This window comes from Camelina sativa, chromosome 19, assembly GCF_030686135.1.
Source record: "Camelina sativa cultivar CO46 ecotype springtype chromosome 19, ASM3068613v1".
Classification (NCBI taxonomy): Eukaryota; Viridiplantae; Streptophyta; class Magnoliopsida; order Brassicales; family Brassicaceae; genus Camelina; species Camelina sativa.
In genome coordinates, this window is record NC_141898.1 from 19,760,264 (window position 1) to 19,788,232 (window position 27,969).

General features: G+C 36.9%; 1 protein-coding gene and 1 pseudogene across 8 annotated transcripts; both read left to right on the plus strand.

The window, feature by feature from the left end:
* The window catches only part of LOC147920825 (replication protein A 70 kDa DNA-binding subunit D-like), a 49,304-nt pseudogene extending 43,133 nt beyond the window's left edge, over positions 1-6,171 (plus strand).
* A 14,685-nt stretch (positions 6,172-20,856) lies between these two features.
* LOC104766614 (uncharacterized) lies at positions 20,857-27,916 on the plus strand. Of its 8 annotated transcripts, none has more exons than XM_010490528.3 (16): positions 20,857-21,231; positions 21,392-21,459; positions 21,677-21,832; positions 22,106-22,273; positions 22,783-22,927; positions 23,334-23,419; positions 23,940-24,212; positions 24,364-24,507; positions 25,054-25,185; positions 25,670-25,768; positions 25,910-25,969; positions 26,180-26,384; positions 26,525-26,643; positions 26,739-26,807; positions 26,893-26,991; positions 27,495-27,916. In XM_010490528.3, exons 1-16 carry the CDS (start codon positions 21,108-21,110, stop codon positions 27,720-27,722), a joined length of 2,175 nt encoding a protein of 724 aa, XP_010488830.2. In that variant the 5' UTR covers positions 20,857-21,107; the 3' UTR covers positions 27,723-27,916. The 8 variants fall into 8 exon arrangements, 7 of the variants coding, with proteins under 7 accessions (XP_010488830.2, XP_087357613.1, XP_087357616.1 ...); XR_015590862.1 differs by having other exon boundaries at positions 20,863-21,231; positions 25,670-25,820; XM_087501487.1 differs by having other exon boundaries at positions 20,903-21,231; positions 23,340-23,419.
* Positions 27,917-27,969: the final 53 nt, after the last annotated feature.

Sequence of the window (27,969 nt, forward strand, 5' to 3'; positions counted from 1 at the left end):
TTAATGTTAATTATTCCGATTATGAAGAAAAAAACTAACCATATTTAAAAACTGTTTAGAGATAATAAGAAAATCTAAATGAAATCAATCACCCTAATAATTAGCACTTGACATAAGTCACATAACCACTCGAGGAATAAACTGATTTTAATATTTTTGGGAACATTAGTGTATAATTTGATTTCAAATCTACAAACTAACCAAAAATAAAATAAAATTTTCAGTTACACGTAATAGTTTACAAAATCATATCACAATAGTTATTATATTTGCAAGTATAATCTTAATCTTAAAAATGTTAAAAAAAAATCTTAATCATAAATATAGATTTGATTTTTTGGAAATTGAGCATATATCTCGAATCTATATTTAAACATTTGATTCACAAATCTATTATAAAGATCATATTTATGACATTGTTAATTAACCTTCAATAATGAAACCAACTTTATTTATCCTATAAATGCAGAAGTCGACTAACATATGCAATCCTCACTAATCACTAAAACTTTGGTATTTTTATTGATATTTTTAACTTATATCGAAACAATGACTATTGCATGGTTTCAAACAAGATATACATGTTTCAAACAAGATATACATGTTTCTTGAATCACTTCAATGAAACATATGGTGCTTTTTTGAATCTTCTCTTTTTGATAGCAATGATTGGCTCATGTGTCAATCTGTTAGTTTTTATATAAAGACCAATTATTTTTCTTTTGTCATGATTTGTTGATAGATTGTGTTTAACTTGGATACAAAAATAAATCTGAATGTATCCCAAAATAATATGAATTTATATTAAAAAATACAAATTTGAATGTAGCTTTTGTTTTTATGTCCTTCAATTTGACAGATAAACACATTTCACGGCCATATATTTTCATACCTCTCAACATATTTTTCAAAAATTTTAAGAACAGATTTGACTTTCTTTTGCATGATTGGGAGACATGTTGGCTGAGATAAGATGTAAGCTCATTGAGATTTGATATTACCAATTTGTTTTTCTACTATTTTATCCAAACTCATTACACAAATATATGATTTAACATAATTGATTATAATAAAATTTCTATGTAGTATATGTCCGCAAATATTCCCCCGCGCTGTAGCGCGGGTGAGATCCTAGTTAGACCATAAATTGATTTTCAAGACATATTTATAACTATTTTCAAATTAGTTTTTTCTTTTTGATCATGTTATAACCTAATATTTCACTTTCAGTTTTATTTTCATGTTTAAAATTTTATAAATACAATAACATAAATGTTGTTTTATTCTACCATGAATTTAAAAATTTACTTCCATTCCAAAAAATCATTAACACATAATCATTTTAAAATATGGTCAGTATAAAAGAAAAGTTTAATTATATTATTACCACTAACAAAAAAACATATAGTATTGCTTTTCTTATTTTCACATTTTATTTATTTTACATAATTTATTTTCTATTTATTAAAACATCTATTAATTCAGGTAACATAAATACACACTAAATTAATATTTTAAGTTTGTTTTTAATGTTAAAAAATAATGTTGCTTAGGTGAATGTTTATGTGGTAGAATGAACTTTATAGATATAGATGAATGTTGCATGTATGAGTTCCCCAGTAATGTAACGTTTCAGCTAGGTTCCCCATGTACTTTCAGTTTCTACCTAATTTCACATATACGACTTATATTCTACCCAATTCCATCCAGGATATAAAATATACCTAATTAACCAAAATCAATAAAGCTTCTCAGTCGCGTTAAAAATCAATAATTCAAGTTTTAAAATTCAAACAATTCTGGTCAATTTCAAACAAATCTAACATCAATAGCAACTTAGGTAAGAGAATAGAAACACTTACATCATATTTGTTTGGGTAATGCTTGATTCTGACCAATGACGCTTCAAATTCTCAACTCCAATTACCACCACAGACGACGAAGGAGAAGCAGGATACAAGGAATAAGAAGAAGAAGATGTATAATGTATAGAGAACGATACAAAAACCGAATGAAAGCTGGTCGGGTCATTAATTTTAAAACACAATTGAAAAGTTTAATTGATTTTGGTTAATTGGGTAAATTTATATAGTCTGGGTGGAATTGAATAGAATATAAATCGTATAGGTGGAATTGGGTATATGCTGAAAGTACAGAGGAAACCTAGTTGAAATGCTATATTACATGTAACTTGTTAATTGAAATTAGAACTGGTAAGATTTAAAATTTTGGATATGATTTGAGCACAAATTGGTAATTAACTGAAAATATGAGACAATCGCACCCTGATTCTCAATCCTCGCACTGGACACATGCGAAATAGTCTCAACGGGACCCTATAATTTCGATGAGACAACCGGCGTCTAAATTGCTACTTACAAAAACATAAAAAATACAGGCTAGGTCCAACTAACCCAAACTCAGTATCCACATAACACAGCCAAACAAGTGTACTTTAGTTCCGTAAGCATCTTAGATTCGTAGAGTTTGATAACCTCGCATCAGACTCCTTTGATCCGACTGGACAAACAACTTGTCTCAACTTCCAGGAAAAAGCTTTACTTAATTCACGTACCCCGAACACCACCTCATCATGGTATTTAATCGCACAGCCAACCACCCATAAGCGACAAAGTATCAAAAGTGTCATATAACTATCGTATTAGAGGATATACCCTTCTATCAACAATATGAAGAATATTTAATATATTTAAGATGGACTGGAATACTCCATTCCGCTTCTGCCACGGTCTTCGCCACACCAACGATCCGTTTCGACCCACACTGGCCATTCTGCAGTTCTCTATTTATATGAAAGGTTTAGAGTTTCTTGAAATCACGCTAAACCGCGCATAAATTAGAGACCAAACCAAATGATCTGGCCATTTGTGGTGTCGAGCAACACTCACCACAAATGGCGGTCGACGCACTTCTTGAAATCCTAAACTTCGGTTCAAGGGTGTTACAAATACTGGTAAGAATTAAAGCTATTTTAGGGAATTATTCAAGCTGAAAATATTTGTATTACAAACGGGATACAAATATACAATGTAGCAACCACTTTAATATATTTGTCCTTACTTAATCAGATTTCCATAAATTTTATTTTGTTTTAGTTACAAAAATATTTAATATATGGCAAAAATGGAACTCTTACAATTAAGCATAACAAATAAAATTTTATGATTAATCATATTTCCAAAATTGTAGCAACTAATAATACCCCAAATCACGTCAACATCTATTAAATACTACTCCCTCTATTTCACCTTCTTATAATTAATAGAGGAGTATGTTTAGCAAAATGACTGAAATCATCTAAGTAATTACATAAATTGCCACTAAATACATGAAAAAAGAGAATGAATCGTCAAATTGAAGCAATTTTGTCCAAAATTGAAAGTTAGTCATAACCCGTGTTTTTACATAGAATTCGGTTTCATTCTTTAATGGGGCCATCTATATACGATTAAAAATGCCAAAAGGCCATAGAAGCTGGAAAATTAATTTTAATTGTTCCGAGGCCCAAAATTATCAATATCGACAATCATTTTGAAGAATATTCCACATATATATTGGGAAAACTTAAACACAATATTTAGTCAATCAATCCCGCCCTCGAATCTCTCTTCATAATCTACATTTGCCTTCATCCAAACAACATTGATTTCAAATTCAATCAGAATCATAATTTAATCCTAATCATAACCAAAAATCTCGCAGTCATCACCGACTCTATTAATGAGCGATCCTATATGATACCCTAAACTACTAGACCACTATAAATAATCCAATATCAAACACATACACAACTCATCAAGCAAAAACCATTTCTCAAGCAAACAAGTCATTAAAACAAGAAACCAATGGCTGCATCTTACACTTACCTCTGAGACGTTAAGCCTTATGAGACTTCTTGGAAGGTGCAAATGAGAGTTCTTCATTCATGGAAGACCTACTCAACAAGGTTTGGTAAAGCCTTCGATATGGTGCTCTCAGATTTCCAAGTAAGTTAAACTTCATTTGTCTCTCAGCATTTAAGTTAATATATTGTAATAGAATGCAACTAAAATTTATCTTATACCCTCTTCAATCAGGGTATGAAGATTCATGCTTCGGTCAAAAAAAGATTTGATCAATCGCCGTCCTTGGGCAATGGAGAACTGTCGAGAACTTTGGGTTGAGTATAGCCATTGGTTAATTCACGCCAACGGATCATCGATTCAAAATGTCTTTCATCACTCAGATGATTGTCAGTAGGATGGACTCTCGGTCTGATGATCCGTATTTAACCCTCTCCCCATTTGTTTCTGTCCTATCCGAAAACCTAAATAAGAAAAATTTGATTGGTAAGTTATTATATTTGAAGCATCTTCTTTAATACATATAATATTAAAAGAAATTTGCTAATTCAAGACATTTTTTTCAGATATTGTTGGTCAAATTGTTAATGTTGATGAGAGGTAACATTTTATCCATAATACTTGATATGTGAAAACATACTAAGTCAGTCCATTCATAATATTATTAAATTATGAGTGTATTTTTATTTTGTGATGAAAGACTACCATGTACTTTGTGGGGTACGTTTATTGAGCAAGTAAGTAGTGCATGTGACAATGATGCTTCTGCATGGGTTATTTGTGTGGTGAGATTTGCAAAAATTAAGACTTACAATGGTAAGTTTAAAACAATTATAATTCCAATGTGTAATAACTTTGTTATTCCCCATGACTTATGCAATGTTGTTTATTTGTATAGATAAGATAAGTATCTCCAATGCTGTAAACGCATCTCAAGTGAAAATTAATCCCGAATATGCTGAAATTGTAAAGTGGCAGAATAAGTAAGTTTAAGTTCATATAATCAATGAAAGTTATAAAAACTGTATATTTTAGGATGTGATTATTGTATATTCGAGTGGCTTGTGATAATACAACATATATGTAAGGTTACCAAATGATGGCCGTGCTATTTCATTAATTGAGAAGAAAGCAAGGAATAATTTGCAGTTAGCAAATGGTGGCGAATTCTACCAGAAAGTTCCCAAGGAGGAACATACAAGATATCTTGGATGTGGTTGAGGTAATTTACTTAAACCATACTAAATTATAATTTACATACTTTAAGTTGTATTCTTTTTAAGTAATTTACTAATCCGAGTATATACAAATTTATAGGAAGGAAGAGTGAAATTGATATGTATTATATATGCCATAGATTATGATTGGGCTTGGTATTACATATTGTGCAAGAGGTGTAACAAGAAGATTACTCCTATCAACACTATTTCTAACGGTTCTGTTTCATTGGCAAAGAAACCCCAGTTTTGGTGTGATGGTTGTCGAGGACATGTTACTAATGTCCTTGCAAGATAAACACATTTTAAAGAATTATTATAAATGTACTAATGTGATAAGTGCATAATTATTTCACTCATCTTTTCGTTTGATTCTAATAGGTACAAACTACATGTCAAAGTTATGGATAATTCTGGTGAATTGAAGTTGATGCTTTTCGATATCATGGCCTTAGAGATTTTAGGCTGTTCAGCAAACTCACTCATTAACGGGCCATTTTATGAGGTATTTCGTATAATCTTCATATAACCCATATATTAAATGTCGTATATATTTTTAACAATTTTTATATTGTTTGCCCTTTTCTGATTATTAGATGGAAGATCATGAAAACTTGCCACATGATATCAAGAATTTGCTAGTAAAAACATTTTGTTTCTTGTGAGTGTTGAAAGTGAAAACTTGTGGAATGAGTTGGATACCTACAAGGTTTCAAGGGTGATGGCTAATGATGATGTAACTGAGGATGATGTTCATGATGATTCAAATGGTGGGGACAGTCCAATGGTTATTCTTAACATCAGGATTCACTTAATAATGATAATATATCATTCAATGGTTATTCTTATAATTTTAAAATTTGTATTTCTTCTAGGCTAGCCTGTTCCTGACCAGCAATCATGAAGTTTCTGATTTTATGACTCCAACGTCAAAGCGTACAAGTGATGATAAAAACTCGTCTAATGACCATTCTTCGACTACAAAGAATCTTTGTCTGGACCACATCAATGTGGTTCAGATTAAACGGACAGGAAAAGCTGACAAAGGCATAAATGATGAAGGAGGCAAACAAGAAGAAGCCATCGCGTGAGGTTGGATTGAATATTGCTTCGTCGAAGAAAAGATTCAGGATTAAGATTTATGCTAAGAGTTTTAAAAACTTTCATTTTTAAGTTCCCAGTTTGGAATAAATGATTCAGTGTGATGAATCTTAATCGAATAAATTCTCATCAATTTCCCTTAATTAATAAAAGGATGAATTCCCTATTTACATTCATGAAAGATCTTCATTATTTGAAGCGTATAAAACTATTAATGATAATTTCATATAAGTTAAACATAAAAATTATCATCAAATATTTAAAATTGAAAAAACAGAAAAAGCTGTCAATCGAAAAGTATATATATATATATATATATATATTTTATTTTGGACAATCATTTGCGTTTATTCCATTAAAGAAGATAAACAAATACAGAGCAAGGAGAATTCTGAAAATCCAAACTTTAGAACATAATTGAAATGGGCATTCACTAATGCCAAAACAACAAAGCAACAAAGATAAACAAGGTAGATAAGGTTAATCGACAATTGATTCTTGAGAGCTTTGAGCCAACAACTAAGAGCATGTTTATCGGTCATACTGGGATGAGGATAAGACTAATAAAAAATCAAAAAGTAATAAAAAGTTGATGAAAGAGAAATAGATAAGGTCTGTGCCGAGACCCGTTAAGACACCCTCACATCTTACTTTTGCTAAATGTCATGTTTTGATTGGTTGATTTTCTAAAAACAAATAAAACTTAAATTAAATGATATTATGTTACTAAAATATTATTTCACAACCCATTTTCACGGGATGACCGATAATTGTGCTCTAAGAAGCATTTTTGTACATGTGAGGTCAAGGATTATCGACACTTCTTCCATGAACAATTCGATGGATGAAGAGATGGCCACTGTCATAATAACACGACGGAGTAACGTTGAATAAAGGGGCAAAGCTATGATTCTCGCCGGCGTTAGAAGAGCTACACAAGGTAGAGCTTTCGAGCAGGGATAGAGATGCTCTGATGCTGACATGTGAACTAGACTTGGACAACCCATAGCCATAAACAATGCCCAGACAACTTGGAGTCGGGAACCACAAACCATACAAACTCATGCAATAAGGTTCATAAATCAAAGCCTTAAGGGATACTTTTACCAGGGTTTTCAGAAGATGGAAGCTACGCTATAGTAACAACGGTATCCCGATGGGTTCCATAGATATTGTAATCTTGACCACACATTCGTCGACTAGGTTTTGGCTTCGACAATTGAGATACAAAGCCATACTTGGAAATCTAATGATTTGGACTTGAGGCACACCTAATGGGCTTAAGTAATTGGAGCCTTAATGGGCCAAAAGCAAATTCAGAGAGTTTGTAATCGAAAACTTACCAGCCGAAAAGATCAGCAATTGCAATCAACCAACTCATTTAATTTATTGCAAAACATCCACTTGAAATCTTCGAAATAGATCAATAAGCAATCGATTTGAGAAATCGATGATATAATAATTATAGGGTTTGAATCGTGATCTCCTGTTGAACAGAAGAATTGCGTTGATTAAAAACAAAAGAAGAAGATTAAAAAAATCAGATAGACCCCGGAGAAGGACAACAAAAGTCAATTGTCTTTTACTATTTTTAGTTGGGCTTTTTTTTTTGTCCAAATGGGTATTAAATCTATGAATATAATTTTGTTGTTTTTTTTCTCTCCATTCTTTTGTTCCAACCGAAAAATGCTTATCAATTATATTTTTAAGTTTTCCAAAATAATTGTCTGAATATACAACAATTACCATATTACAAATGCTTTATAAATGATTTGGAAAATATCCCAAAATATATTTCATAATAAAATACAGAAACAAACCTTCACACTATATATAAATTAATAATTAGAAACACCATACAATTTACTGTATCCCAAAAAAAAACCAAAATATACAAGTTAATTAAAAGATTTTAGTTATATAAAAATAATAAACTTTAAAAGTAATATTCATATTATAACAAAAATTAATTGTACTTCTAAAATAAATAGTAAATAATTGCAAGCTAAAATGCAATTAATAATAAACATAAAAGATCAAAACTAGAAAATTATAAAACATTTGACTCGCGGTGTACAGCGGGTCCAAACCTAGTTATAAGTAATGTTTAAGGTTTTTATAGACAAATTAAGAGAACATATAATTTACATGGGGAATGTCTTTAGTCAAGTGGTTACATTACTACCTCTGCAACTGATCCCACCGGATTTCGACTTCACTAAGTTGCGTTACCCCACGTAGTATGGATTAGCTATGGATCGGGCGTTGTTGATTCAATGATGACAAAAAAAACATATAATTTACATATTTTTCATAAAAATATCATTAAATAAAATGAATTCAATCAATAGGAAAATAAAATGTAAAATATGATTGGTCAAAACAAATTAAATACATTTAATTTTAGCACATAATTGAAAAACACCAATTAAAATGAAACAAAAATAGATCTAAAATTTCAGACCTCTCTAAACGTAATTCTCTCTCGCCTCTCTCCTCTCAAAACTCAAAAGCCACCGCCTTTTTTTTCTTGGCCAACTTCCGGTGGCTTTATAGCCCGTTGCTTCTTTATGTTTCTCTTCCTTATGTTGTAGTGTTCTTGTAACACCCGCGACCAAAACTCTCTGCGTTTTGGGGGTGGGTGTCGATCGACACCCATGTGGTGTCGGTCGACACCAGTTATTCTGATTCGGCCAGGTTGAGTTTTTGATCGTTTTGGTTTGGTTTGGTTTAAGGAAACCATTGAACCGAGTATTAAAGGAGAAAAATCGACCTAGGTCGTGTTTTGGTTGTTGTCTCGCCGCTTGAGAGAGAGAGAGAAAGAAGAGAAAAGTATGTTCTTGAGTTTTTGTGACTTTTTGTGAGATTTCAAGGCTTTCTGGGTGAGATCTTTATGTGGGAGTGAGGATTCAAGTCTAGGAACGTGTGAGAGGCTTACTGGGAGTGTCGGATTCGTCATTGTTTGTCATAATCTTCCTGCAAAGAGGTGAGTACATGACCATGGCTAATCTAAGCTTGAGATTCCTTGTTCTTGCTTGTTTGTTGCTGTTTTTGTGTGTTTCTTTGCTGGGATTGATTGTTACAGGTTCCTAAGGACGTATTTGGTTTGGGTTTTGAGTATTGGACGATTTGGTGGAGTTTTGGGAGCGAGATTCGACTCTCGGCTTCGAGCAGATCACAGTTGCAGAGGGAGTGTCGATCGACACCAGTGAAGTGGCATCGATCGACACTGTGGGGTAGTGTCGGTCGACACCAAGGCCAGTGTCGGTCGACACTTGGCTGGTGTTGGTCGACACCTCCCTTCCAGCGAGATGATGTTTGTTTTCCTGGTTTGTATGTTTGTTTGTGTTGATTGTTTGGACTTTGGGATTACAGTTGCTTGTGTTTATAGCCCAGTAGATGGGAGGATTGCCTCACTGAGTGTTTATCAAATACTCATGCATCTCAATTTGTGTTTGTGGTGCAGGTAAATGCAAAGTGTGATCGTGGAATCAGGGCAATGAAGAGGTGGATGTTCTAGGGACTCGATTGGTTGTTGTCTGGCGTTGCTAGGTTGCTAGAGTTAAGTCATTAGGAACATTGCTAGGATGCTGGTTTTGTGTTTCCTGGTGTTTGGTATTTGGATATTAGTTATGTTATAATATTGGTTTATTATTGGATATTTATTGGATGTTGGTATTGGTTATTTCCGCTGTTGGTTGTAATTGTGGTTAGGTGGCTAGTGGGTATGAGACCACTAGTTGTAGTTTATTTATTATCATTATTATTATTTATTATTTATTTAGTTAAAAAAACGGGTCGGGTTGTTTCAGTTTGGTATCAGAGCCCTTACGGTTCTAGGTATGGGTTCACTAGGTTTTTGTTGTGATGTTTGGGATTGCATGTCTTGATTAATTATGTGAGTTAGTCAATTGTGTGTGGCATGGAGTCCCAAAACATCCTCTTCGAGCCTACAGTGTGATTCCACAGTGAGTTTACGATTTTTATGTTATGTTAATTGCGTGCTTAGCCTTCTGTTCATGATCGTGCAGATGACTAGAGAGGGTGCTGTTGCTGGTCGTAGTCGTGGACGCGGACGTGGTCGTGGTAGGGGCAGAAACCCAGCGGTTAGTTAGACTACGAACCAGGGTGTTGGCGAGTCGCAGGGTGTCCAGGGGGATTCCATGAGTGTGGCTGGAGTCTCAGTGGGTGGAGTCCCGGGTGTCGACCTTGCGGGTTTGCTGACACAGTTGCTAGCGCGGTTACCGCGTGTGGTACCGGCTCGGGCACCGGTATTGCCGCCTGTGGCGGCAAGGGTGCAGCAGCCAGTGGCTGCGGATGTGGGGGTTCATTCTTGTTATGTCAGCATGCTGAGAGAGGTGGGCCGTATTGGTACCGAGCGGTTTTTGGGAAGTACTGATCCTACTGCTGCGGATGCGTGGAGGATGAGTGTGGAACGTAACTTCCATACTCTGAGATGTCCTGAGGAGTTTTGGGTGGACATTGGGGTCCACCATTTGACTGGGAATGCTTAGTTGTGGTGGTGTGATGTGGCTGCTAGGAGAGTGCAGAGGGAGATGTCTTGGGCTGACTTCGTCTTGGAGTTCAACTGCAAGTATTTTCCTAGAGATGCACTAGATAGGCTGGAGGTGCAGTTCCTTCAGCTAGCTCAGGGGACACGGTTAGTGCGGGAGTTTGAATTGGAGTTCAGTCGACTTCTAAGGTATGGGGGTCGGGATATGGAGTCTGAGGAGGCTCAGATCAGGAGGTTTTTTAGGGCCCTACGTGATGATTTGAGGGTTCACTGTAGAGGGCGGAGTTATGCTATGCGTGCAAAGCTGGTTGAGACTGCAGCAGTGATCTAGGAGGATATCCGGGCACATTCAGTGGCGGCTAGCCCAACACTTCACCCTAGTAAGGCTCAACATCAGGGAGGTTCTAGCAAGGGCGGCAAGCCTGCGTAGGGAACCAAGAGGAGATGGGAGGCTATGCAGAGGCCGAGTGGTGCGCGTTGCTTCGGTTGTGGGAGCAAGGTTCACAAGGTTGCTAGATGTCCCAAGAGAAGTGCTCCTACGGCAGCAGCTCGTGTATGCTATCACTGTAGGGAGCCAGGGCACATCAGGCCATTGTGCCCCAAGTTGCAGCCGGTAGTAGTGGCAGCGTTGCAGTTATGTTTGATTCTAGAGCTACTCATAGCTTCATCAACCCGGAGTGTGCAGAGAGTGCGGGTATCATGGGAGATCCCGGAGAGCGTGCGGGAGTTGTCAGAGTTGCTGAAGGCAAGTTTCTGAGAGTCATTGGTCGAGCGAGGTGTATCGATATTCAGATCGCGGGAGAGTCTTGGCCTGCGGATTTGCTTATCAGCCCAGTGGAGTTGTATGACGTTATCTTGGGGATGGCCTGGTTGCATCGGTAGATGGTTGATCTGGATTGTCATCGGGTTAGAGTTGAGTTTGAGCGCGGAGGAGGGAAGTTGGTTTTTCAGGGGATTAGACCGACTTCAGGGAGTCTCGTGATCTCGGCTATTCAGGCTGGGAAGAAGATCGAGAAGGGCCGTGAGGCTTATTTGGTTACTATATCTATGCCAGAGTCAGTGGGGAAGTCTACGGTTAGCGGTATTCAGGTTGTGGAGGAGTTTGAGGATGTGTTCCAGTCATTGCAGGGATTACCACCATCTCGGTCTGATCTTTTTACGATTGAACTGGAACTAGGGATTACACCGTTATCCAAGGCTCCTTACAGGATGGCTCCAGCAGAGATGACAGAGCTGAAGAAGTAGTTAGAGGATTTGTTGAGCAAGGTATTCATCTGTCCTAGTGTATCATCGTGGGGACAGCCAGTGTTATTCGTTAAGAAGAAGGATGGGAGTTTCCGCTTGTGTATCGATTACAGAGGTCTTAACCGGGTCACTGTGAAGAACAAGTACCCTCTTCCGAGGATCGATGAGTTGTTGGATCAGTTGAGAGGTGCTACTTGGTTCTCCAAGATAGATCTGGCGTCGGGTTATCATCAGATTCCGATAGATGAGGCAGGTGTGACGAAGACTGCTTTTAGGACGAGGTATGGGCATTATGAGTTTGTGGTGATGCTGTTTGGGTTGACTAACGCACCAGCAACGTTTATGAGATTGATGAACAACGTGTTTCAAGAGTTTCTGGACGTATCTGTCATCATTTTCATCGACGACATCCTGATTTATTCTAAGAGTCCTGAGGAGCATGCATTGCATTTGAGGGCAGTTCTGGAGAAGCTGCGTGAGCAGAAGTTGTTTGCTAAGCTGAGGAAGTGTAGTTTCTGGCAGCGTGAGATGGGTTTTCTGGGTCATATTGTGTCTACAAATGGGGTTTATGTAGATCCGGAGAAGATTCAGGCTATCAGGGATTGGCCTAGACCGCAGAATGCCATGGAGATCAGGAGTTTTCTTGGGTTGGCAGGTTACAACAGGAGGCTTGTGCAGGGGTTTGCGAGCAGAGCACATCCTATGACTAAGTTGACAGGGAAGGATGTTCCTTTCGTTTGGTCACAAGAGTGCAAGGAGGGCTTTGCAAGCCTGAGGGAGGTGTTGACTACTGCTCCAGTTTTGGCTTTGCCTGAGCAGGGAGAACCCTATGTGGTTTATACAGATGCATCCAGAGTTGGTTTGGGGTGTGTGTTGATGCAGCATGGGAAGGTGATTACCTATGCTTCGCGGCAGTTGCGGAAGCATGAGGACAACTATCCTACTCATGACTTGGAGATGGGTGCTATAGTTTTTGCCCTGAAGATTTAGAGATCTTATCTTTATGGTGCAAAGGTACAGGTGTTTACAGATCATAAGAGCCTGAAGTATATATTCACTCAGCCCAAGCTAAATTTGAGACAGAGGCGGTGGATGGAGCTGGTGGCAGATTATGATTTGGAGATAGCCTATCACCCTGGTAAGGCTAACTTGGTTGTTGATTCCTTGAGTCGGAAGCGGGCGGCTTTGGCTCAGGAGCAGGATATGGAGTCTCTGGTAGGGGAGATCAGCACTTTGAGTTTGTATGCGGTTTTTCAGGAGTCGTTGGGTTTGGTTGCATCTGATAGAGCAGATCTGTTGAGCAGAGTGCAGTTGGCTCAGAAGAAGGATTTGGGGCTGGTGAATGCCTCAAAGGATGTTGATTCAGAGTATCATGTTTCGGCTAATGGTACTATTTTGGTGCATGGGCGGATTTGTGTGTCTAAGGATGAGGAGTTGAGGCAGGAGATCCTGAGAGAGGCTCATGCGAGCATGTTCTCTATTCATCCAGAAGCGACTAAGATGTACCGTGATCTCAAGAGGTACTATCACTGGGTCGGGATGAAGAAGGACATGGCTAGTTGGGTTGCAAGGTATGATGTGTGTCAGCTAGTGAAGGTTGAGCATCAGGTACCAGGTGGTATGCTGAAGAGTCTTCCCATTCCAGAGTGGAAGTGGGATATGATTACTATGGACTTTGTGGTAGGTTTGCCAGTGTCCAGGACGTTTGATGCTATATGGGTCATAGTGGACCGGTTGACTAAGTCGGCACATTTTCTGGCCATTAAGAGGATTGATTGAGCAGCGGTCTTGGCTAAGAAGTATGTGAAGGACATAGTCCGGTTGCATGGGGTGCCAGCGAGCATAGTGTCTGATAGGGATTCCAAGTTCACTTTGGTGTTCTGGAGGGCATTTCAGGCAGAGATGGGCACTAAGGTGCATATGAGTACAGCTTATCATCCCCAGACAGATGGATAGTAAGAGAGGAAGATCCAGACGTTGGAGGATTTGCTGAGGATGTGAGTGTTGGATTGGGGTGGCCATTGGGCAGATCACTTGAGCTTGGTAGAGTTTGCTTACAACAACAGTTACCAAGCGAGTATTGGGATGGCTCCTTATGAGGCTTTGTATGGGAGGACTTGTCGTACAACGTTATGCTTGACTCAGGTGGGGGAGAGGAGCATGTACGGGGCAGATTTTGTTCAGGAGACCTCAGAGAAGATTCAGGTTCTCAAGCTGAACATGAAGGAAGCTCAAGATCGGCAGAGGAGTTATGCCGATAGGAGGATGAGAGATCTTGAGTTTCAGGTTGGAGATAGAGTGTACCTCAAGATGGCTATGTTGCAGGGTCCGAACAAGTCATTGACTGAGACTAAGTTGAGTCCGAGGTATATGGGTCCGTTCAGAGTGATTGAGCGGGTTGGACCAGTGGCATATAGACTGGAGTTACCTGAGGTTATGCGAGCATTCCATAAGGTTTTCCATGTGTCTATGTTGCGGAAGTGTCTCCTTGAGGATGATCAGTTTTTTGCTAAGATTCCTGAGGATCTTCAGCCTAACAAGACTTTGGAGGCGAGACCAGTGAGGGTGCTCGAGAGGAGGATCAAGGAACTTCAGAAGAAGAAGATTCCTTTGATGAGAGTCCTTTGGGACTGTGATGGTGTTGAGGAGCAGACTTGGGAGCCAGAGACGAGGATGAAGGCAAGGTTCAAGAAGTGGTTCGAGAAGCAGGTCGCGACTTGAACTTGTCTAGCCTGGTCCCAGTTGTAGTAGTGGCTAGAGCGGGAATGGAGTATTCCAGCCCATCTCTCTTGTTTACTTGGTCGCTTAGGGGTGGTTGGTTGTGCTACTAAGTAACAAGATGAGGTGGTGCTCGTGGTTTGAGGGAAAGTTTCCTAAATTAAAAGTTTCTAAAAGTAGAAAGTTTCCAGAAGTGGAAAGTCTGAAAATTGAAAGTTTTATGTGAGTTAGAATTTGTCCATTTTTGGTGATTGTGAGCCTTGGAGAGGCTGGTGTGGCCTCTGTGGCGGGCTGTCTAGCCGTGTGTGGCCTTTGTGGCGGGCTGTTTAGCCGTGTGTGGCCTTTGTGGCGGGCTATTTAGCCATTGTGTGGCCTTTGTGGCGGGCTGTTTAGCTAGATGTGTGGCCATTGTGGCGGGCTGTTCAACGAAATGTGTGGCCTTTGTGGCGGGCTGTTTAGCCAGAGTTGCCTGTTTAGGCGGTCCTTCGGGACGAGCGGTCTTTGTGACGATCCTTCGGGACGATTGGCCTTGGTGGCGGTCCTATTTAGGACATTTGTTTGGCCTTTGTGGCGGTCCTGTTTAGGATATTTGTTTGGTCTTTATGGCGGTCCTGTTTAGGACATTTGTTTGGCGTTGGTGGCTGTCCGGTTTATGACATTTGTTGGCCTTTGTGGCGGCCCGTGGGGTAGTGAGATGATCCTTGTGTGGTCATGCGGTATTCCAGTGAGGGGATATGTGGCTGGTAGGGCATTGTGTTGTTCTACGCGAGCCACAGGAAGGAAACCTGGTTAGGGATAGGACTCAGACGTGTTTAGAATTGTTTGCTCGCGACTCTTGGGGGCGCGCTATAGGGTGGCAACCCGAGAGACGAGTATTAGACTTCCTTATATATTATGACATGCGGGTTTAGGCCCGATGAGGAGCCAATATTATGGCATGCAGGCTTCAGTCTGATGAGGAGCCAAAAAAAACTCAAGGTTTAGGCCTGTGAGTAAAGGAAAGTCCAAAAGTCGATAGCAATAATGCCTGGAACGTGAGTCTATCGGTCGGAGGAGTGCGGGCCGTGGAGATGGTTGCACGGGAGTCCTTGGCTGATGGTTGTTTGAGATTCGTGGACGAATCTATGTTGGTGGGGGAGAATTGTAACACCCGCGACAAAAACTCTGCGTTTTGTGGGTGGGTGTCGATCGACACCCATGTGATGTCGGTCGACACCAGTTATTATGGTTCGGCCAGATTGAGTTTTTGATCGTTTTGGTTCGGTTTGGTTTAAGGAAACCATTGAACCGAGTATTAAAGGAGAAAAATTGACCTAGGTCGTGTTTTGGTTGTTGTCTCGCCGCTTGAGAGAGAGAGAGAGAGAAAGAAGAGAAAAGTGTGTTCTTGATTTTTTGTCAGTTTTTGTGAGATTTCAAGGCTTTATGAGTGAGATCTTGCTGTGGGAGTGAGGATTCAAGGCTAGGAACGTGTGAGAGGCTTACTGGGAGTGTGGGATTCGTCATTGTTTGTCAGAATCTTCCTGGAAAGAGGTGAGTGCATGACCATGGCTAATCTAAGCATGTGATTCCTTGTTATTGCTTGTTTGTTGCTGTTTTTGTGTGTTTCTTTGCTGGGATTGATTGTTACAGGTTCCTAAGGACGTATTTGGCTTGGGTTTTGAGTATTGGACGATATGGTGGAGTTTTGGGAGCGAGATTCGACTCTTGGCTTCGAGCGGATCGCAGTTGCAGAGGGAGTGTTGATCGACACCAATTGGTGTCGGTCGACACCAGTGAAGCGGCATCGATCGACACTGTGGGGTAGTGTTGGTCGACACCAGTGAAGCGGCATCGATCGACACTGTGGGGTAGTGTCGGTCGACACCAAGGCCAGTGTCGGTCCACACCTACCTTCCAGTGAGATGATGTTTGTTTTCCTGGTTTGTATGTTTGTTTGTGTTGATTGTTTGGACTTTGGGATTACAGTTGCTTGTGTGTATAGCCCAGTAGATGGGAGGATTGCCTCACTGAGTGTTTATCAAATACTCATGCATCTCAATTTGTGTTTGTGGTGCAGGTAAATGCAAAGTTTGATCGTGGAATCAAGGCAATGAAGAGGAGGATGTTCTAGGGACTCGATTGGTTGTTGTTTAGCATTGCTAGGTTGCTAGAGTTGAGTCATTAGGAACATTGCTAGGATGCTGTTTTTGTGTTTCCTAGTGTTTGGTATTTGGATATTGGTTATGTTATAATATTGGTTTATTATTGGATATTTATTGGATGTTGGTATTGGTTATTTCCGCTGTTGGTTGTGATTGTGGTTAGGTGGGTAGTGGGTATAGGACCACTAGTTGTAGTTTATTTATTTATTTATTATTATTATTTATTATTTATTTAGTTAAAAAAATGGGTCGGGTCGTTTCAGTTCTTGTCGGCTGTGTAGTTTTTGAGCATTTTTTTTGCTTCTCTCGACGAGATCGAAAGTGGAGCTACTATGGTTTCCAAGTGTAGATATGTTGATTATTTTGAAGATGTTGATGTCTTGTTCGATCTACCTGTGTGTTGGATTTGTATTGCCAGCGATTCGTCCTTTTTTGTCGTGTTCTCAGAGTCTCGCTCTACCTTTGAAGATACAGATCTGGTTCATCGAGTTGGTTAGTGGTGCGGTTGATTCTTTTGTCCGATAATCAAGCTCAATCATATCAAATTAAGTAAGTTTGGTATATCCTGGCTAATTTGATGTTGGCCTTAGATGTTGTTTGTTGCGTATTCTACTGGTTTGTTAGGTCATCTATTCTAGCTTTCGATCTCGAGGAAGTTACAGTCGGGTCTTTTGTGTGGTTTAGGATAAATTTCGTTTACATCTTATTTGTTTGTTGATCTTTAAACCAAGTCTCCTTCCACCGCTATTAGTCTAGAAAAATAAATAGGTTTTTTTACGTGTTCTGTTCCTTGTCTGTTCTTGTAAGGCTAATCTCTTGTGGCAAATGACCACTTATGGGGACGCAAAGTCCTAGATGTAGATTTTTCGGTATAAGATTAGGTGGTTAGGAATTAAATTCGCGTTCCTTGCTTATTATGTCCGAGGTATTTGTTTTTAGTTGGGTTAAATCTTTGCAGTGGCCTCTATCCTTATATCTCTTCCAATTACGTTTGCAGGTCCTTTCGACATTGACTCTTGAGGAGTACTTATTCCCGCGTCTAATGTACTCTTCCGACTTCTCCGATGATTTTGAGAGCTTTTATTTTGGCTTTAGTTTTCTACCTTGTGTTCTCCGCGTATCGAGTTTAAGCTTTCAGGGATATCTTTGTGTTTTGCTGGCTTTACGATTTCAAAAATATATTCTATCCTTGTATTTCACCTTGGAATAATATAATGAAAATGGTCTAACGAAAAAAAAAATGAAACAAAATTATTTCATTAAAACATCACTTAAAGTGAAACAGAACGAGTAATATATGAATCATTACTTTTTTTTTCAAAATTTCTATAAAAAGGTTATACAACGGGTCGATTTGAGTATGGTGTATAGATTGTGTCAAGATTGAAAGAAAAGATTCGAGAATAACATAAATAGATCATATATATTTGCGTGTTTATCATTTTCAAAAACAATATAATGATGTTTTTACCCTTTTTGCAGAATAATTAAAAAGCCTTGAGATTAATGGGAGTCACATGTAATTTTTATGTAGTTGCTTGTTTAATAAAAAATTTCCGATTACTGGCAGAGATTTTTGTTTTTGTTTTATAATAAATCTAACTTAACATTTTTGGAGTATATTTTTGTGCAATCCTCTCTTAACTTTGTATCCGATCAAGTCCCAAACAAAATTTTTTACAATCCTTACAACCAAACACAATCATTTCCTTATATGCTAATATTAATTTCCTAAAATCTATCTACCTAATTTAAATCAATATGTTAAATTAAAATATAATTCTCCTTTCACTTTTATTTAATCTTATATTTAATTATTTGAATTACTATTTAATACATAATGTTAATAAAATTTTGGATTTTTTTTCAGCATATGTGATTTGAATTTTTATAAATGGATATATTTTAAAAATTGTTTTAGGATTTTTGTAACAAAAAAAATATATTCTAATATAGATTATTTTACATTTGAGTTATTTTAATATATAATGAATATTTACACTTAATCCCTATATTAGTTGAAACGAGAAACCATATTGAAGATATGCTATAATATTCGGGTTATAACAAAAGCCAATAAAATCCATAATAATTATCAATATACAAGCATATTTGTTAACATGGATAAACACACAAATACGCATTCATAACGATTTCAATCACAAAATCTGGTTTTGGTAAGATATTTTTAAATAAAGAAAAGAATTAAGCGGTTTTAGTACTAAACATTAATCAAGAAATCGTAATTCAGTAGAGATTTCTCCCATTTATTAGCTAAAGATCGAGAAAATATGGAAACATAAAATTTGCTAGACTAACATTCCTTATCTAAATATCTTAGGCTTGCTCACCAATTTTCTCTCGATTTGCAATCATACCTAACTGACATCATCAAAGATCTCTATAAAAAGCGTGTTAATAGAAGGTAGAAAAATCATCTAAGCAAACACAATTTACTTATAACAATCCATAATAAACTTTAAGATTTCAATGGCTGCCTCAATTGCATACCTAAAAGATTGGTGTTAGCGCAAGTGATTGGTGTTAGCCGATGAAAAAGCAGATCTTTGTCAACACTTTATTTCTGTTTTCTCATGTATACATATATCATTATATGTTATGTATCAATTAACTACTAATAGCACTTCTTGATTTCTTAAAAACTTAGGGTTTTTAAGGTTTTTTTAGGTTTTTTTAATAATTATTTATTTCAACAAAAAGGCAAGATTGGAACACCAACAACTAATGTGGTGTTTAAATATGTCTTTCAGAATCTGGAGAACAAAGATGTTAAATAAACATATTTCCACTTATATATTATCCAGATCGTATACATATTTCTACCTAAAATTTATCTTTCTCTCCGTACGTTGAGTTTGTACAGAAAAGTAGAAGTAAGAGAATGTTAGACAATTTCTTAATTAACTATGTCTTTGTCAACCAAACTTAGTTTTATTTAACTCTTTCATCTATTTTATGTTAATAATATAGTCAGATTATTGAATTTTTACAAAAACTAATAACATGATTTTTTTTTTGGGCAAAACGTTACAGAATCGATTGAGATATCTATTTCAATATCAACCTCTTATTCACATAATCGAAGAGATAAAAATTTAAAAATCAATCTATTTTACATCCAGAACAAAATATTGATTTTACCTCGGCTCGACTCTCTTTGTTTGTTATGTATCATTACAAAATATTGTTTGTTAACAAAAATCAATCGAAGTAAAATCATTTTGTGATTCCGATTGTTCTACGGTGTACTCGGCTCTCTTTGTTTGGACAAATGAAGAGTTTTCAATTATAATACTCATCATATTTTTTATATTGTTAATTCTCTTGCATTAAGTTTCTCTCCTTTCCTTTTAAAAAAAAATTAAAAATACTTTTAATAAACAACTATTTGCACACTTCATGGTAATTTCGTTTTATAAAGATATACAAAAAAACTCTTCAAATTAAAATATTACCTAACATTAAAATATAGTCCTTCACATACTATTATTTTCAAATTACTAACAACTACTTCAAAATTATGAAAAAAACATATTTATCTGCCAAACTCAAACAAAATTATATACTACACCTAAACAATTATAATTGACAATTTATCTAAATACCGCTATATCTTTTAATTATACCAGATATAATAGTTTTATAATTTTTGAAAATTTAAAATATTATAACCATTCAAACTTACAAAAATGTGTAAAATATCATCTGAGTGATATAATGGAACGGATTTGGATTAACATTCATATAATTTTAAGAAATTTAATTTGATACTACCACACGACTAAATAATTTTATCTGATGATATCTTACTTTTTTTATAAGTAAGACTCAAATACATTTAATAAAATATACTGTTAATTATTACAAAACATCAATATATATATATATATATATAATAACACTGGAATATTTATATTAAATCCCAATCTACTTCAAATACGAAATTATAAAAATTTGATATAATAATAAAATGAAAAACGTAAAAATTGTCACCTGATGTATTATAGAGTAAATTCTAGTAATTAATATAGAATAATACAGTAAGTGTTATTAAAAAAAAAAGAAATAAAAAAGAGAAAGTTCACGCAAAGCGAGGATCGGGTGGTTGGGTGTATTCGCTGGTGATCCGACCCGGAAATTACCCTAAATGGCCCAGGCAAGTGTGGCATCGAGCAAGACGAAACTGATACCACAAGTAGCAAAAACCCCATAAAAACGAGGATTCGAGAGAGAAGCAAAACCTGCTGAATCGGCGGCGATTCGCGAGTTCCTGAGCAACGAACGAACGATGCAACCACTGAGGGACGAAGACTCGTCTTCGATTCATCACGACTCTAAAAACTCTTCTATCCCTTCCGGTGATACTTCCGTCTGGGCCGATGTCTCGCCTCTCCTCTCCGCCGCCTGCACTGGTTCTCTCTCTCTCTCTCTCTCTCTCTCTCTCTCTCTCTCAGGGATTAAAGATGTGTTCATAGTATGCTTTTGATTCGATGGCTGAGAATTATGTACTCTCAATTTGGTTTGAACTTTGTAGGAGATAATTTTCTGATTGAAGTCTTCTTTCTTTTGCAGATCTTCAAGAAGGCCAACTCATTAATGGAGATAATTTCAATCTTTTTGCTGCCATGTCTGCTTTGGAGGTTCTACACCTTTTGATCTCCCCTCTGTTCTTTATTTCTACAACAGATATAGATTCTGCTTCTATGCTGCAACTTTATTGAAAATGACATTATGAACTGGTCGCATCCCTTATTAAGTGTGGCCTATCTTCAGTATGTGTATCACAAACTGTGTCTAATTGATTTTGTTGTTGCAATCTCTTCCCCGTCACTTAATGGTGTCCCTGCTTTATGCTAGATTATGGACCCAAAGATGGATTCTGGAATGGTGTCTACATTTTATTCTATAGATGAAGCCATCGAAAGCGGTTTTGCTCCCGTCCCTGTAAGCTCTGATAGTACTGTTAATGTGCAATCCATTATTGACATTATGGATCATCTTCTGGCGTGCGAGGTAATCTCTGTTAAAGATGTGCTAATATGATACTACTTGAGTTGTAAGTATATAGCATCTCACGTTTCCTTTTCCTGAAAGAATTAATCACTTCGCATTTTGAAACTTCTGATAAAGAGACCTGTATGTAGCTATCATCTTCGACTTGGAGTTGCTTCGTCCACAATTTGTGTCTTCTTTTTGTTTTGTTTTTTAGTGTTATGTAAGCAAACATGTTACCTGATTTTGGTTGATCTTTTGTATCTTCCTTATGAATTCTCTACTTTTTTGCAGGCAACGTGGCACATGGGTCATTCGTTGGCCCAAACTGTGTTTTCATGCATCTATGTTCTGAGGCCTGAAAGGACATCTTCACAGGCTCTATTGCATTCTTATTGTAGGGTCATCCGAGCAACTTGCAGGGCAGTTGTTTCTGTTGTTTCAGATGCACGTACAAATGAAGTAATTAACTTTAACAAATTTTTGTCCTCTTTTACTCTTGCGGTATTAAGCAAATGTTTACTTCTTAGATCTTTTAATCTGTCCAACATTTTGTTTTCTGGCATAAAGAAAAGTAGTTATTTACCCATTTGACATTTAATAGTTGTCAGTAACTATAAGCTTATCTGAGTTTATATGTTAATATTCCCAGTTTAAATTAGAAGCCACAGTTCCCTGCTTGGAGACATCAAAGATGAAAACAGGATTCACTTTACTCTTCTCTTCTGATGAAGTCTTTGCATTCGTTCTCATCTAGTCGAGGCAGTTGTTTTTGAAAATATTGAGATGATTAGCAGAGGGTAGAAATTATTTGTGTAGAAAATTTCCACCATTGCCTGCCGCTAAATGCAGATGAAAACTTAAGAATATATGCCTTGATATATTTTGGATAGAAGTTTCTCTTGACTAAAGAAAGGCTGTCTTCAATATTTTGTACTGAATGATTTCACCTCATACCTGCTTATTAACAGGAAGAGGATCTTTTAACCATGACATATGGTCTTCCTTTTAGTGGAGATGAAGATGCCAAGGGCTTGTTACTCTTAAATGCGGTCGAAGAAACGATCTGTCGTCAGCTGCGTGCTTGTAAGGCTACAAGAAGGAGAGTGTTGGAAGGTACTTTTTTTTTTGCATATCTTCCTTTTCTATTTTGCATGCACATATTCAGAAGAGAGATAGAAAGAGAGTATTCATATGATGGGATTGAAGATTATTCTTTTGCCTCTTTTCATTGCTATGTTGTTTACTCTATAATGGTAATTATGAATTTGAAGACAGTCTAATGCATTGGACTTAGATATTCTGCAACTGCTTTCTAAGAGCAAATACGAACTTGCAATTAGCCTCTCCTGATATGATAACTTTGAGTCTTCTACTGCATAATGATTTATATGTAAAGTCTGCTGATCATTTCAGTTGAATTTTTCTTTGGAAATATTACTCTCTATGGCCTATTGTTTAATTGTAACACTGCTGTACAGCAGCACGAACCGAGACCAATGAGTTTCTTTTTTTCCTAAAGATGCAGAATTGGAACCTCTACAAACTAATCCCCATCTGGAAGAGAGTTTTTGCAAAGCTCTGTTATGCCGGATACGTTTCCGTAAGGTCTCATGCTTTATTTATTCTTTCTTTGTTACATTTATTTGCTCGTTTTCTCAACTTTAGTTGTAGAGGTCATGTTAACTGGTGTATCATATAGTCTCAGTCTGTTCCTTCTATAATAATGTATTCTGGTGCCCATCGATAAACACAAGTTTTATATTACTTACGTTGAAGAAGAAAGACTAAGTGGTAGTTAAAAATAAAGTTACACAGAACATGAGTTTGATTGAGTTGCTTTTCCTTGACCTTACCTCACATTGGGGAGTGGCAATCAGAGTTACCATACGTTTCTTCATGTCATATTTTCCAAGTACTGCAACTCCCAATTTTGATTACCTGTTTACCCTCATTACTCCCAATTTTGATTACCTATTTACCCTCATTCATGGTTAGAAATACTCCCCAAACATGTGAGCCGTGATGTAGTTATTATTTTGTTTCGTAAGCCGTTTTTTCTTACCTCAGTAGCTGTTATGCACTTGCGCATTGCTAGTTTTTTTAACGTTTTCTCTATAATTTTCAGCATTTTCTACACGCTCTTAATTGCATGAGACGGCCACAAGGACGAGGCCTTGAATTGGCAAGGAAACACATAGCCTATTGCATATCAGAGCTAGATTCTGCTCTGGAGTCTGCGGAATTCCTAAGATTAGATATTGTTGAAAATGGCCAAAGCGAGATAGACGAAAGTACAACTGCATCAGGTCGTTCCCCAATTGGATTTGATTCTACTTTAAACAAAAGATTATCAGCTCCAACCCCTCCGCGTGCTATTAAACTTCTTTCTTGGAAAAAGGTTGGAACTTTAAAATTCTGTATTCATAATATATTGTGTGTCTATATACACACACACTATATATATATATATATAGAGAGAGAGAGAGAGAGAGAGAGAGCCTGAGATAAAATTTGTTAGTAACTAATTTTATCAATTTTTGCTTCTCCAGGCTATTGACTATTATGTGAAACTTCTTCACAATCTGGATCAGATCTGTGTATTCTCATTGGAACCAGATTTAGATGTCGTCTTGCAGTTTGTGATTCAGTTTCAAAAATCTCGTCCTGATTTGGTTGCTAGGGCTCATCTTCAGGTGCCTTACTTATAACATAATAAACCAAAATCTTGCAGCTCTGTGCTTTCGAATACCCGTAGATCATTTTATTTCTTGTTTTGTGTAAATTTTTTTGGCTTTCTCTGCACTGAAGATGTTCACATACATCCACTACGGTGTGTTTGCATAGTGGAATATATTGCTTCTTTTCTTACCCGCTTCCTTGCTTTGCATTTTTATATTTGTTAACACTCTTTTCCAACTCATTTTCTGACTTAAGAGTTGTGTGATTGAACCATACGAATATAGTCAACTCTTGTGAACCACCTTTCCCAGCTCAAGTCCGCTTCCTCAACAGAGCTGTTTAGTCCTCTACTTATTCTCATTGTTGACTCTTTATTGCTCGCTAGATTTTAGTAATGGTGACGTGGGAATATAAGAATATATTTGCAATAATATATGTAGTTGAGGTTGAATCTGGTTGTTAATTTCTGTATATGTGCAATATTAGTAAATAAGTTTATGTGTTAAGCTAGCATAATGCCTTTATATCTTATATACTCAAAATTCTATCTTGTTCTACAGCTTCTCCTTGTGCAAGATGGGAAACTTTACGGCCGTGATACCTTTTTGACTATCTGTGCCAGATCTCTTGCATTGGATGTCTCGAAGAACCATGGCCTTCATACAAATGAGTACATTCTTCAACTTAATCAGGTAAACACGGGATATTAAAAAATACGCTGGGTTCATTTTTTATCTACAAACCTGTCTGAGGTAACTCTTTATTTTTCCTAGTGCCACTCTGTCTAAGGTCAGCATTAAACTCCGGTTTTTGTTAGTTATTCATTAGATTGAGACAAATGGATGGTCAATTCCTTGAGAAGGGTTTGAAACTTGGTAAACCTTGAATAGTATAATTTTGTATTCGTTTTATTCAATATTTGGTGTTTGGCTTGTAAGCTGCAATATCAGAGACTTTTTGCATGTGTGGATGTAAGTAATTATCAAGAAGATTTTTTTTTAAATATTGGTTTTTGTGGAGACTTTGATAAGAATGCTTGGTCTTACTTCTTAGTGTTTCGGGTTTTTCCTAGCCTCTGGATCCTGACAAGTAATACATGATGGATAAATCTAAATATTCAACTGACTTCTTCCTTAGAAAGCTCAATTTGATCTCTGATCTCATTTTGCGGTGCAGTTGATGATTAATCTACTGAAAATACTATGTGCTAATACCCCATGGCAGAGACGTAAGCTTGGGAAAATCTTAAACGACTGGCGTGTATTCCATGTGCAGGTTATATACTATTTGTACCTTTGGAACTGTATTATTCTTTACTTAGCTATAAGTAAGCTTGCTTACCCTAATATTGTGTGCATACTGATTTGGGGTTTTTTATGTCAAGATCTCATTCATTCGTGTTACTTTATTTGGCAGATGGGTATTACTGTTGGTCAAATGTTGCAGCAAGATTCATCACGGGCTTCAAAAAATGGGGTAGGTTTACTACCATCACTATTCCTTGCAAAGACGCCAGGTCCATTTAATCAAACCTCTATTGTTGACGGCTGTTAATTTGTTGTTCTTAGCAGGAACAAACCAGTAGTCTAAATTTCTACAACTTTTGTTTTTCTCCTTCCAAAATTTATGCCTCTATTGATAAGCAGCTACGGAAATCATGTTGACTTGAATCTATGTATCTTTCAGGATAAGTCTGTCGTCATTTTAAATCATATATATGGTTGGTTAGATGAGCAAATTAACTGGGTGGCCATTCGCTTTCTCATGCTGGGGTTTGACCTAGACCTCTACTCTTCAAGTGAGTATTGCATGGTATACTGGTACATGTATATTATACTCTGGAAGCTTGCTGAAAGAGCACGTTTCAGGGTCTTAATCGTTGTTAACACTGGTAAGCATTCATTTACTCATTTTTTTTTTGGTATCCTAGTTTTTCGAAGATGAACCATCTGTACAGTAGTTGGTTTGGCATAACTGCATAACGAATTTGTATCTTTGTATAATACATTTACGTATCATCATCTGTGCCAGAGGAAAGAAAAGCAAAGAGGAATAAGGAATATTCTAGGGACATGGCTCGGGAAGATCGGATTAGTCTATGGGTATTGTTTCTCCAGTGTCAGACTTGCCTTGCACAGGGCCTCGCTGTGGTGACTTTTTTGGTTTTCAATATCTTGCTTTTAAGCTCCTTCATTGATGTTATCAAGTACTTTAAACCTGACCAAACCTTTTGTGTTTACCGTAGATGATTGCTGCTTTGAGAAATGAAGGGATGTGTTTAAAGAGTCAAGGACCTTTTAATACCGAAAATGAGGTAAGGATAAGTCCCTTTATTTGTTACATAGTTGTGGAATTCAGGTGTTCGATGACTTCGACTTCCCATTTTCCTCAACCTGCAGAAATTTATCCAGCATTTTGAACTCCTCCAGAAGGCATCGCTTCCCGAATATGACGCATATGAATCATTCTCAGGATCTACATCTCAGGCTCGTCTTGACGTAAGTGTGCTCCGTACAACTTTTTCTTATGCTTAATTTTATTTACTTCGTTAGATGAATTGTAGAAGTAGGCATGTAATAGTAGGTAAAGGTTGGATATGGGTATTTCAGTTATCTAAATCTACTACCTGAAGTATACATGTAATAAATGGGTGGGGTAATTCATGAGTCGAGTAGTGTAAAGGTAGTTCAGGTACCTACAAAGATTAATACTTAAACTCGCAATATCTCGAGTAAGGTTCAGGTAATTTGGATAGTACGGAAAAATAAGGATTTACTATTCATTTAAAATATGTCCATGGAAGATTTACCACTTAACTATTTGATTAAAAGCAATAACTTGGTTAACATAGTAATGTTCACTATGTTTTTTAGTGATGAGTGATGACTGTGTACATGTATAATTTAGTTTGTTGGAGTGATGAATTTGTATATGGATAAATAAAACGGTGGAAATAGTTTTGAACATGGGAATAAAGTTGTATTTATTACTTTTGCTGCAGTATCTTCCTATGTATGAGTACTTTCATGATGCTCAAAAGCTCGCTAAGGACATAAAAGTTGGTTACGCCAACAATCCTGATAAATTGGCTGAAGTACGGGGATTAGAGCAAGTCGCAGAACGCAATATTGTCGCTGTGAACCTTTTCTGTCAAGACCGTTCGCTTAAGGTGTCGTTCGAGTTCACACACCATCCTTATTTCGCCACTGCTGTTGTCCGTAGATCGTGAAACTCGTTGCTTTTGTTACTAACTAAATTTCAATTTGGGGACAGACCCTATCTAGTTTTGGAAACAAGTTCGCTAAAATTAGTTTTCTCTTAGTTTTCGTCATGCTTTTCCTCCGATCTTTTTATTTCCTTGTTCATATAAAATTTTGTTGTTCTAAGAAATTTAATTATTATATATCTTCTTTGTGCTTGTTAGAGAATTTGTTTTGTAAGACACGTAGTAAAGCTCTAAATGCTACAATGAAGAT

What these genes read in the sequence shown, in the direction of transcription:
- LOC104766614 (XM_010490528.3), top strand. Translation starts at nt 21,108, where the DNA reads ATGCAACCACTGAGGGACGAAGACTCGTCTTCGATTCATCACGACTCT. An exon ending in ATCATCTTCTGGCGTGCGAG is followed by an intron (nt 21,833 to 22,105) that starts GTAATCTCTGTT and finishes ACTTTTTTGCAG; the next exon opens with GCAACGTGGCACATGGGTCA. An exon ending in TTGCACAGGGCCTCGCTGTG is followed by an intron (nt 26,644 to 26,738) that starts GTGACTTTTTTG and finishes TGTTTACCGTAG; the next exon opens with ATGATTGCTGCTTTGAGAAA.